Raw genomic sequence first — 12,715 nt, 5'->3', positions numbered from 1 at the left:
AAAAATAATTTTTTTGCTCCCTTCAGGATTCGAACCCAGCACCTGCATCCATCCACCAAGATGATGCATCCACCGTAGATCTTGATGATCGAATGGCTTAAAATGGTTCTCCGTTCTTATTTTATTAGTGGTTCTTATTTGAATCTCTCCCTATATATATATATATATGTTTATATTATAAAAGAAATTTGTTTTACAAAAGTTGATTAGCTTGTTATATTCTTCCATTTATAATTAATTTAAGGATAATTGTGTTATTTAAAACTATATAATCTATAAAAATATTATACATTATTATGACTATTATGCTTGTCTTTTATTATTATTGATTCTAGCTTGTAATTTATTGAAAATATATAATTTATGAATATATTGTTTGTTATTATTGTTATTATGCTTGTCTATTAATAAAAAATGCCTAAACTGTACGAAATGACAAAAAAAAAATAGTTTGTAATGTATTGAAATTAATTTGTAATATATTAAAATTATATAGTATATGAAAATGTTGTTCTTTATAATTACTATTATGCTCGTCTTTTAATAAAAAATGCTTTAAAAATACAAAATGTCCCAAAAAAATTTGTAATGTATTGAAACTAATTTGTTATATATTTAAATTATATAATCTATGAAAATATTGTTCTTTATTATTACTATTATGCTTGTCTTTTAATAAAATAATGCCTTAAATATACGGAATGTCCAAAAAAAATTTCTCGGGGGCGGTAAGTTCAGCCCCCTCCCAAATTAATTCCTGGCTCCGCCACTGCCTTGAAGGAATATATATACTGTAACTTGTCTTCCTTAATGATATCAAAAAAAATTTAGATCCAATACACAACCTACTCTGCTTGTCATCAATGGCTTCCTTACTTCTCCATTGTTATTTTGCTTTTTCCATGTTTCTAATCAAAGACATCTTAAAATCAAGAAAAAACTAATTATAATGTGAATGAAACGTGTTTTACTTAGAAAAACTAATCAATGAGTAAAGATTTAATTGTAAAAAAAACTACGATCATTCCATTTACAAAAACTCGTGACATTGTGAATGATACGCGTTTTAATAAAATGTGAATGAAATTAGTAAATGAGTAAGATTCTATTTTAAATGTGAGTAGAATCGTGTGAAACATTTATAAATAGAAGCGACAATTTTTTCGTGGATGGAGAAAAGAGGGAGTAACTTTTATAATTACAACTAGAAGAGTCTTGTAATGAGATGTCTAGCTCTTCTGCATGCACTTGATCAAATTTTTAACCATCTCTTCTTGTAGTTGGATCAAGTATTTCCAAATTACTAATTATATCATGTCCAATATACTCCATTCGTCCCAACTTTTAGTATCCAACTTTCCTTTTTTGGCCGTCCCACATTTTGTTATCCATTTATATTTTTAGTAAAAGTAGGTGAAGCCCTTACTCCACTTTAATTATTTTAACTTTCACATAAAATGTGAACCCTTATTCCACTCACAACACATCAATCACTTTATTAAAACACATGACGTTCTCAACTGGATACCAAAAGTCGGGACGGAGGGAGTAATATAGAAAGCAAAAGTCATGCACGTCACGTGAAAGAATTAAATACTCACGTACGGTTAATTTCAGAAATAAATGAGAGGAGATGTTCAGTAGATAGAATTCAACATTATAAATACGGAGAGAAGAAAAAGGAAATAAATGCACACCACTGAAAAAATGTTTTGTTATAGGAAGCTCAAGGTTTTCATGCTGTGCTACCTTGGTATTATTATGGCTCCAGTCCATGCTGTAGTTCATCATAAGTTTGAAGTATATATGTTCTAATAATATTAATTGATTTTGTTTTTTTATTTATAGAAAAGGTAGCTAATTGGAAGTGTAAGTTTGCAGGTGAGAAGAACTTCACACACAAGGCTATGCACCACCAAAAGCATGCTAACGGTAAACGGGCAGTTCCCAGGGCCAACTATATATGCTCGAAGGGGAGAATTGGTGGTAGTCGATGTTATTAATCGTGCCGATGCAAATATTACTATCCATTGGTACGTCAAATTCAAGCATTTGCATCAAACTCATCATATATCATCATATATATATGGCGATCGATTTCAGGCATGGAGTAAAAATGCCGAGATATCCATGGACAGATGGCGCCGACGCTGTGACGCAGTGTCCTATTACTCCCGGCAAAAGCTTTCGACAACGAGTTCTGCTCTCCGACGAAGAAGGCACTTTGTTTTGGCACGCCCACATCGATTGGGCTCGAGCTACTGTGTATGGAGCCATCGTCATTCTACCGCCCAAGACACACACTTATCCTTTCCCTAAGCCTCATGCTGAATTTCCCATCTTACTAGGTATAATTAAAATTCTCGACCAATATTAATTGTGTTGGAATTCTATAGATTCGGAATAATTAATAAATGTTGCATGCAGGAGAGTGGTGGAATGATGATGTGCAACAAGTTTACGAGGATTTTATGGCCTCAGGAGCCGCTCCCCAATTGTCTGATGCTTTCCTCGTGAATGGTCAACCAGGCGACCTCTATCCCTGCTCAAAACAAGGTAAAATCCAAACAAGTAGGAGTCAAACGAAGATTGATACATTTCTATATTTCGTAAAAATAAGAAATTTTAAACTCTTCATTAACACTAATTAAGTATTCTCTTATTATCTTCTATCTCCTACTTTATCACTTTATTATCTTCTCTTTCTTATTTTATCAATTTATTACATTCTCTCTCCTACTTTATCACTTAATTATTACACACTTAAAACACTAATCTACAACTTCTTAAATCTCGTACCGAAAAGCAAATGCAGATAATGCAGAGTAAAAGTTTTACTAATTAATTTGGTTTGATGCAATTAATGCAGATACATTGAAGTTGAGTGTGGAACCGGGCAAGACTTACCTGATCAGAATGGTTAACGCAATGATGAACTTCATTACGTTCTTCAAAATCAAGGACCACAACGTGACGGTGGTGGGCATGGACGGCGCCTACACGAAGCCGCTGAACACCGATCACATCGCGATCATCCCCGGCCAGACCATAGATTTCCTTCTGGAAGCCAACCAGCCGCCCAGCCGTTATTACATGGCCGCCAGAGTATACGCCGGCGCCCCCTTGGGGCGTACTTACCTCCCAACCACAGTAATCGTGGAGTACGTCGGTAACTACACCCGGCCCTCATCACTGCTGCTTCCGTCTTTCCCTGAATTCGACGATTTCCGTGAGGCCAGTTCCACCCATTTCAGCAACAGGCTCAGAAGCCTTGCCGACGACAACTACCCCATCAAAGTTCCTATGAACATCACCCACAACATGTTCGTCACTGTCTCCGTCAATACGTTGCCCTGTCTCACAAATTCTTGCCTGTACACCTACAGGCTGCTGGGCAGCATGAACAACGTGACCATGTTGTTGCCCAAAGCCCAAAATATTCTTGAGGCCTATTACAAAGGGATCAGAGGAGTTTTCACGCCCGATTTCCCAGCGATGACACCAATAATATACAACTTCACGCAAGGTTATAAGCCGGAGAATTTGGCGCCCGCCAATTTCGGAACGGCGGTGTACATGTTGGACTACAACTCGGAAGTCGAGATGGTGCTTCAAGGCACCGACTATGGGTATGGCGATGGAATCGATCATCCCATGCATTTACATGGACACAGCTTCTACGTTGTCGGAACTGGATACGGGAACTTCGACCCGAACACGGATCCGCCAAACTTTAATCTCATTGACCCGCCGTTGGGGAACATGGTTGCCGTTCCAAGAAATGGATGGAGTGCTATCAGATTTAAGGCTAACAATCCAGGTTCAGTTCCCATCTCCTTTTCCTTTATAAATTAAAGTTAAGCAAGAGTCTCATAGCTTATTAAGTAATTAAAGTTGCATTAATATTATCGCGCGCAGGAGTGTGGTTCATGCACTGTCATTTCGAGCGTCATCACAGTTGGGGAATGATGATGGCGTTCATCGTTAAGGACGGGGAAGCCCCCAATGAGAAGATGTTGCCTCCGCCCCCAGATATGCCCCGCTGTGAAGCGCCCCCTGCAGCCTCAACAATTTAGAATTAATTAATTATATCAATCCGCACGTATTGTAAAATAACTGAGTCTTACTTACACAAGGCTCACCATGATTCATAAGAAAACCAGCATGGGTTTCTTTTATTTAAACTAGTGTTATTTCTTTTAGTCCTTCCTTCAGTACACCATCAATGTTTCTTTAATTTTGTCATTTTAGTATGTCCCCACAAAATGTACAAAACCCATAGCACAATTTACTATAGTGGGACTCATACTTCAGTCATGCACCACACAATATGTGATATTTTATATAAAAAATTGGACAATCATATGTATTTTATGCAAAATGCCACTTTCTTTTTCTCTTACCTTTTTTCACATCATGATGGGAGTATTAATTATCGTAAAAATGCATATACCGTTATTTATTTTATTCATTTTCTATTCAATAACATTCACTTTGTGTTTAGTTGTATGTATTTTTTATTTAATACTCTCATCGTCCACAAAAATAGTTCATTTTTGTCATTTTAAAATGTCCACAAAAATTAATCTCTTTCTATTTTTGAAAAATATCTATCACATAGTGCCTGATGGGCCTTATTTTCTACTCACAATATAATTAATTATTATTATAAATACTACTCCCTCAAACCATGAAAGAACTTCCTAGAAGGGAGTGACATGCGTTTTAAGAAAAATATTATTGAGTGTATTAAAAATAGAGAAAAAGTTGTTGAGTCTATTGAAAGTTGTGAAAAGGTATTACTATAATTAATATTGAGAGTTGTGAAAAAGTGAAAGTAAGAGTAATTATAAGTGGTGGGGTATAGTCAAAAAATAGGTAGAAAGTGTTTTTGTGGACGTCTCAAAAAGAAAAGATAGGAAGTTCTTTCATGGACGGAGGAAGTATTTTTTAAGTGAGACATTTTTTCCATTCATAATACAATAAAATTTTTATTAAAACTTGTGTCGTTTCTTACTAAAACTATTTTTTATGAACGTAAAGAGTATTAAATAAAATAAAATACATGTATACACTTCTTGCCATTAAAAAAAATCCTTTAAAACCTTAAAAAATAGATAACCTCAACTCACGGTCAACGAATAAGTTTAGATACTAGTATATTCTATTGAAAGCTTCACTGCTATATGCTAGTATATAGGTTTGAGCTAAGCTATAAACCCCTCTTAAAATATAAAATGCAAACTAATGAAAACGTTTGAATTTTATGTAAAACATGTTCGAATTCACTGTATAAGTGTTTGAATTTCAAAAATTAAAATTTTCACTTTTTATGAGATTCGAACACATGACCTTAAATTCATTTAACAAAATGATGAATCAATCATAAATCTTGATAATCTAAAGGCTAAAAATTGTTCTTATTTTAGTATTAATTTTCGGTATGATCCATGTTGTTGCTTAATTTAACAGTAGTGATGTGTATACATCTCAATTGATTGTTTATAAAATTATGATTTCTTTTTATAGAAAACAGTAGAATTAAAAGAGAGATATGAAAAACGTGGCATTTAATGACCGTTTATGTATTAGTTGTTGTCACACATACTACAAGAGGAAGGCAGATGATGATTAATTTTCGGTATGATCCATGTTGTTGCTTAATTGAACAGTAGTGACATCTCAATTGATTGTTTATAAAATTAGTAGTATTTCTTTTTATAGAAAGTAGTAGAATTAAAAGAGAGATATGAAAAACGTGGTATGTTGAGGTCTTTATCAGTCCTTGAATTGGTAATTAGGATTTATGTATAAGTCGTTGTCACACATACTACAAGAGGAAGGCAGATGATGATCGTGGACTTAGATCGTCCATACCTTTAATTACCCTACCCAGCTAGATATTTCTCTCTCAATATATTTCTTTCTCCCATTTTTCCAACTTTTATCGTACATCACTTAAATTTTATTTGTCACAGCCTCTCTCCCTATATGAAGTTTAAATAAGAACTTCGATTTAAATTGAGAATAAAGAATTATTCTTACTCTTTTAATCATGAAAATTTATCTTAAATTTTTGTTATTGCATTCATTCATTAAAATAAGATATCTATTTATAAATACTAGCAGAGATGACGTGCGTTTGCACGTAAAAAAGAATTATTTTAATGAATAAATTTTTATGAGTGTAAATTTATATTTTATTTCATTTTGTAGCAATATTTATCATTTTAATTTATTTTTTCTTTTAAACCAATTATTGGTTAATTTTTTTAAAGTATAATGTTATAGAACTCATAAAATTAAAACAAAAAATTAAATTTAGTATTTAAAAAAATTAATTAATTAAACATCACCTAATTTTGTCGTCATATTTATTTTATAGATTTCATCTTTACATAATTAATTTTAATTCCAAAGATTCTTGTAAAATTATACTTCTCAAAAAGTATATTATGTAATCCTTTGTATTTTAATTCTAAATTGTTAAAATTATATAATAAAAAATATTAACTTATATGATGAAAATAGTAATTGATATGATGAAGAGTCCAAATTGATACTACTACTTAAATAAGTATTAAAATATAAAAGATAAACCACAATATATTTATTGATATATTATATGTATAATATATTAAATTACATAATTGACCTTAAATTAAGCATATATGAAGGATATAATAGGCAAATTAAATTTTGTAAAACAAGGCTCTTTTATAATAGGTATAGATTTTATTAAATAATTGTCATAGAAATTATTTTAAATTTTCTTAATCATATTTTTTGCCCCCCTTGTCTTTAGGGGCCTGGCTCCGCCCCTGAATGTGTCAGGGGGTGTATGATAGGGAGGTATATGCTACTTTTCCCTAGAATTAAAAGAGAGAGATGCAAAAGTGGTATCAGTGCTTGAATTGGTAAGGATTTGTTACCCATACCTATGCAAATAATTTGGCATTTATGTATAAGTCGTTGTCACACATACTACAAGAGGAAGACAGATGATGATCGTGGACTTAGATCGTCCATTCACTCCATTGCCATTTGCCCTACCTAGCTAGAAAATTTATAAATAGAAAGTGCGAGAATACCCCGTTTGCCGTCAGGGCTGAATTACTCTCCACAGTATTTATTGTACACTATGTCATACTTATGCATGCTGAATTTTGAAAATTTGTCCTACAATAACAAATTCGAAAAATTTTGTCCTACATTTACTAAACGGCCAAAGTTATTGTTCTAAAAAAAACTTTGGGCTCTGTACTCCTATCTTTGAAAAAATTAAATTGCGTCTCTTAATTACAAAACACCAAACTTTCTATATAATTTGATTTTTTGTGCATCTGAATGGATGCGATTAAGCCTAATTTTTTTATATAAAAAAAGAAAAAATTCTCATCCAAGATCATTCCATCGAAAACGGGATCTACCTCATAGATTAATCAGTTAATATACTAAAAAAGCCCTACAATTAAATATCTTAAAATTAATATTATTTGTGAATTCGACTGGTTGTGAATTTGCGGATAATTTTTAAATTTTTTTTATTATTTTAGTGGCTAATTTTTAAATTTATAATTCAAAAGTGGCTATTTTCAAAATCCACTCTTTAGTTTATGGAAAATACGAAATGTTTTTCTTAAATGGTGTATTATTTTATTTTTAGTATTTCCACTGCAGTATACAAATTGCATCTATTTAAATTATATTATCAAAAAATCAAAATATATTTGTATATAATTCTAAGCTACTCTGAGGTGCGGACCCCGCCGGATGTGATACTCCTCCATTCTCAGCCGTCCGATCTCATCCCTAGAAAAACCACTACATTCTTTTCGAATCCGAATGTGAATCCAACTTGTTCATTGTTTTCTCTCTTTGATTCTGCATTATTCACTTGGAAAAGCCGCGGATTCGGCCCTTTTCCATCTCTGATTTGCTGCGCTCCTTTTCCCACCGACTGCTTCTACTTTTGTTGCAAACTCGGTATGTCACCTTTACTTTTCCGAAAAGGTAGGAAAGAAGCTTAACAGATGCCCTTTTATTCAAAGCTAAAATCATTTTTTCTAAGTCAAGTCAATTGCATAATGAAACTATGAAATTTTAGCCCATTAATGAAGGAAGCTTATCTAATCAATTTTAACTCAAAACTTTTTTTACTTGTTTGTGCAAATCATAATTTTATCTTAAACTCCCCAGGTAATAATGTTTAGTCATTTTGAGTCCACATAACGAATTACACATCAACAATGAAGGTATTTTCACAACACCTCTTCAACCACCCCTTCATATGAAGGTATTTTCACAACAAATTATGCATTATTCTGTTTTCAATCTTCACAACTCACTCTCCTAAAATGCACTAATACTCGAGATACTCGACCTCGTCATAAGGGTAAAAAAAGTTCTAAAATGTGTATAATTTGTATATTTTGTAAAAGGTGGGTATTTTTTAAGTTTTGTTTTTCAGAACGAGTATATATCATTTTGCCCCCATTTACGGTTGGTCTTTTGTTTCAGCTGTCACTTACATAGACTCTAGCGCTGTTCAAGCTCTAAAAGACTTGTACCACGAATACAGATCACGTAACATCCAGGTAAGCAAAGACTTCAACTTAGAGAGCGTCTACTTTGCATGATTGAGTATTTTTTTTCTTTTAAGATTAAGATTTCTTCAATCCCACATTTTCAATGGGATATAAATCGAAGGGTTCGTCTTACTATGTTTATTTATCAAAGCTAATCATCAAAAGTAAACGCTCCCTTAGCATATATCATGATCATTGAGATGCATCCATTTATAAAATGTTTTGCCTGCATATTTCAGATAGCCGTTTCCAATCCGAATCGAGACGTTCTGCTGACTCTAACAAGAGCCGAGGTGGTCGATCTAATAGGCCGAGAATGGTTCTTCGTTCGCGTGCACGATGCAGTCCAAGTATGTCTACAGCATGTGCAGAGCTTAACCGATTCTTCCATGAGCCAATCTCCATTGCTAGAGAAGAAATCAAGCCTCTTCAATCGACTACTGAAACAGAGATCAGAAGAAGCAGCCCTGTCTCAGTTGGAATCGGGAAATCGGGAGATCTCCGCCTCGAGAGACGACGCCGGCCATCTGGAGCCACTGCTGTCAAAGAAGACCTGAGAACAACTGTGATGGTGGTGCCATTGTCTGGTATGATTATATGGCAAATGTATGTAAAATTGTGTGTCCAATTCTTTGCATATAGATATATATTGGTTTGAATGTGTTTATTTGTTTCAACCTACTCTTTGAGTTATATTGTAATATGATTCTAAAGAAAAGAAAATGTGAAGTGCATTTATTGTTATATGTTTTTTATTCTATATTATATTTTCTTTTATTTTCTAGATTTTTGTGCTTTTCATCTTTTATTTTTCTAATTATAAAATATTTTTATATATAAAATTTTATAGCTAAGAAGTATTCTATAATAAATAAAAATAATCTAAATTGGTTATATGTTTTACACCAATCAAAATTGAAAATTAAGAGATATACTCGCTCCGCCTACAAAAAAAATATTAATTTTTTTATATCATTTTAGAGCGTTCACAAAAATTAGTCTTTTTCCATTTTTGGAAACTTTCAATTATATGGTGGGTCTCTTTCTCCATTTATAATACAATTAATTATCATTATTAATACTATTTTTTTAATAGAGTAATTTGGTCCTACTTTTCTGAATCAACGGATGGATAATAATAATAATAATAATAATAATAATACTCCATTCGTCCCAATTTTTAGTATTCATATATTCATTTTTGGATGTCCCACGTTTTGGTATCTGTTCGCTAATATTTTCACCACGCCGCAAGTATACGGTTAGTTGTAATATATGGAAGCAAGGTCGTATCCCACAAGGATTAGTAGTTCAATCTAGTGATTATCCTAATTCATTTTACTCGACTATTTAGACTAAACGATGGAGTGATTGGTTTGATTATCTACTAATTACTTAACAAGTGCAAAGACAAATAAAACCAAATAAGCAAGTGGATTAATAAGATGATTAAGGCGATTTAGGGACTAGGCATCGATGATTAAGTAAAAGACTTCAATTATAGCTCAATATTAATCTTGACAATCCTAATTATCTAGAGTGATCTCCCAACTAGTTCTAGCCCCCTCCCGGACGACTAGAGCGGTAGATTACGGGTCATAGTTGCCGTCCCCGGTCAACTTCTAACCTATAACTCCCAAAAGCACACAAAGATCGACATACTCTCACCCAACTCTCAACCTCCCGGTTATCGAATTGATATGTTTCAAACACCTTATCTATTGCAATTATCCTCTCCCGATTCAATGTGCAAATTAGAAATGCATAGAATGTGGCCAACAATCCATACAAGAAATAAATCAAGGGTTTGAAAAGATAATGTGCAAATGAACAAACAAGATTTATATTGAGCATAAATAATCAATCCATTACAATAATCATCTAGCCTAATCCCCAAATCAAAGAGAAATTTAGCCTAACATGTTCAAACACAATAATTCAAAGTTAAAGGTGTACATAATGAAAGAGAGAGTAAGAAATGACAAATCCTATTTATGAGCTTCTTCTTTCTTCTCTTCTCTTCAATGGTCTTCAATGGTAGATGGGTGTGTTGTTGGAGGCTAGGGTTTAGTGTGTGGAGTGTTGGGGAAGATGAGTGATGGAGAAGAAGAATAATGAGAGAAAAAGGGGGAAAATGGGGTTTAAGGGCTGAAAAAGGCGACTCCGCTCTTTTCCCGCGGTCATGGCCCGCGCCCGTGGTGCTCAAACGTGGGCAAAACTCAGGGAACCCGCGGTCCCGCCCCGCGGCCGCGGGTGGTGACCGTGGGGGGACCCGCGGTCCCAGCCCGCGGCCGCGGGTGGTGACCGCGGTACACCCCTGGACTTGAGCACTTAGCCCGCGGTCCCACCCCGCGGCCGCGGGTGGTGACCGCGGGCGATACCTTCCCCACGACGCGTGACCGCGGCCGCGGCCTCTGTGCGCGGCTGACTTTGTCGGCCCCGTTCTCCCTCGTCCGAGCTCCGATTCGGGCGCCGTTCACGCTCATGGATTCCTCTCGAGACGTACTTCAATCCTATGCTCTCACAATTCTCCAATCAACTCTTGATTTGCCCTGAAAAAACTCAAAAACTATACCAAGCAATCAAAACTTCATAAATACTCAAAATTGGGATACAAACACATATATGCAATCAATTCATGGGGAAAAATGACAACAATTCGTGTGATATTGAGGTATGAAATCCATGTTTGTCAACCCTCCAAACTTAAAGCGTTGTTTGTCCCCAAACGACAAAAAGAAAGAAATAAAAGTAAACAAACATGTAAGCATGAATTGATGTCATTTCAAGGGCTTCAATTTTTTCAAAATATTTCACTAGTGTATCACAAGTAGATATGCATTTCAAGAAGTCACAAGTGATAGTAAGTTCAACATTATAGCCTCCAAGCTTGAATCCTCACAAGGTGGATGTTTCAATGGTGCACTCAACTCTCAAGTGTTTAGAATGGACGTGTTTGCACTCAACTTGAAACAATGCATGCAATCTACCATAAGCTTGCCATTTATCCTAACTCTTTATACTTCAATGTGTTATAAATAAAGATCAAAAAGGGCTTTCCTTGGGTTGTAATGAGGGTTCTTTGGTAAGGTGAGAAGTTTTTAGGCAAAGTGACTCATCCCACGATCAAATAATCATAATGAACAAATCGACTTCACTATTTCTCTTATCAAACATAAACCACAATCCCTGCATTTCATCCTTAGTGATATATATCATGGCCATGATTCAAAAGGCAAATCACTCCCCTTTATGCTCTTTTATTCACATTCATTTTCATTTCTTTTTCATTTGAGCTCATAGGAGACTAGTGATTTTCACTTAATCAAAGCTTGATAAGCACTTTCAATCATTTCCCAAACTTTTCTTCATCAAAGCAACCACCAACACTCTAGGTTCTACCCCTTTATTATTGGTTATTCAAAGAAAGGCTACAAGGCACAAAAGGGGTAAACTAGGATCATATGAGAATTTGGACACAATTTGAGTTAAGTGGCTAACAAAGATGGCCTTAAATCACTTCAATATTAACAACACATCTACTTTTATTTTCAAGAGAGGACTCATGGCAAGTTCTAGAGATCAACACACATGCTCAAATGATTTACACTCAAGAACAAAATGAGATTGTAAATGTATGACAATCAAAGGCTCAATTCTCACAAGCTCATTTCTTTTTCAAGTTCTTGGAGGTGCAACATTTAGCTCATCATCACAAGTTCAAACTCTTCATGCAAAATCAACAAGTGATACATAACAATTTCTTTTCAAAAACACAATCATATCATAAGCCCAATAACAAACAAATCATCCTCACAAAATTTGTTACAATTATCCCAACAAAAATCAAAACATCAAAAAGTCTTTCAATTATTCAAAACATAACAAAAACAAAACATGCAAAAACACAAGATAAACGAGACAACTAATCCATCTTCCCCCTCCCCCCCAAACTTATTTCACACAAAGTGGAAATAAGGTTGGAGGAAAAGAGAAGGATAAGTTGGCTCGGACTCACAATGGTACGGGCACGACTACGGTGGCGGGAAGGGGCCATGGAAGGCATGGAAGTGGCGCATGTGCTCTTCGTAGCGGCGCCGCTCATCCTCTTGGTATTGCATAAAGGC

The 12,715-nt window shown here is 34.5% G+C and overlaps 2 protein-coding genes across 2 annotated transcripts; both read left to right on the top strand.

Moving 5' to 3' along the window:
* The first annotated feature begins 1,672 nt into the window (after positions 1–1,672).
* LOC131005887 (laccase-14-like) lies at positions 1,673–4,199 on the top strand. Its single transcript, XM_057932999.1, has 6 exons — positions 1,673–1,800; positions 1,882–2,033; positions 2,104–2,348; positions 2,428–2,556; positions 2,870–3,820; positions 3,919–4,199. Exons 1-6 carry the CDS (start codon positions 1,690–1,692, stop codon positions 4,074–4,076), a joined length of 1,746 nt encoding a protein of 581 aa, XP_057788982.1. The 5' UTR covers positions 1,673–1,689; the 3' UTR covers positions 4,077–4,199.
* Positions 4,200–7,643: 3,444 nt separating this feature from the next.
* On the top strand, positions 7,644–9,334 carry LOC131012984 (uncharacterized). The gene is made up of 4 exons (XM_057940979.1): positions 7,644–7,648; positions 7,748–7,986; positions 8,521–8,597; positions 8,828–9,334. The coding sequence occupies exons 1-4, from the start codon at positions 7,644–7,646 to the stop codon at positions 9,143–9,145; spliced, it is 639 nt and encodes a 212-aa protein (XP_057796962.1). The 3' UTR covers positions 9,146–9,334.
* The last annotated feature ends 3,381 nt before the right edge of the window (positions 9,335–12,715 follow it).

The sequence above is a fragment of the Salvia miltiorrhiza genome, chromosome 1, assembly GCF_028751815.1.
Source record: "Salvia miltiorrhiza cultivar Shanhuang (shh) chromosome 1, IMPLAD_Smil_shh, whole genome shotgun sequence".
In the NCBI taxonomy this organism is placed as follows: domain Eukaryota; kingdom Viridiplantae; phylum Streptophyta; class Magnoliopsida; order Lamiales; family Lamiaceae; genus Salvia; species Salvia miltiorrhiza.
The sequence above is the reverse complement of the archived record's forward strand: the minus strand, read 5'-3'. Positions and strand labels throughout refer to the sequence as shown.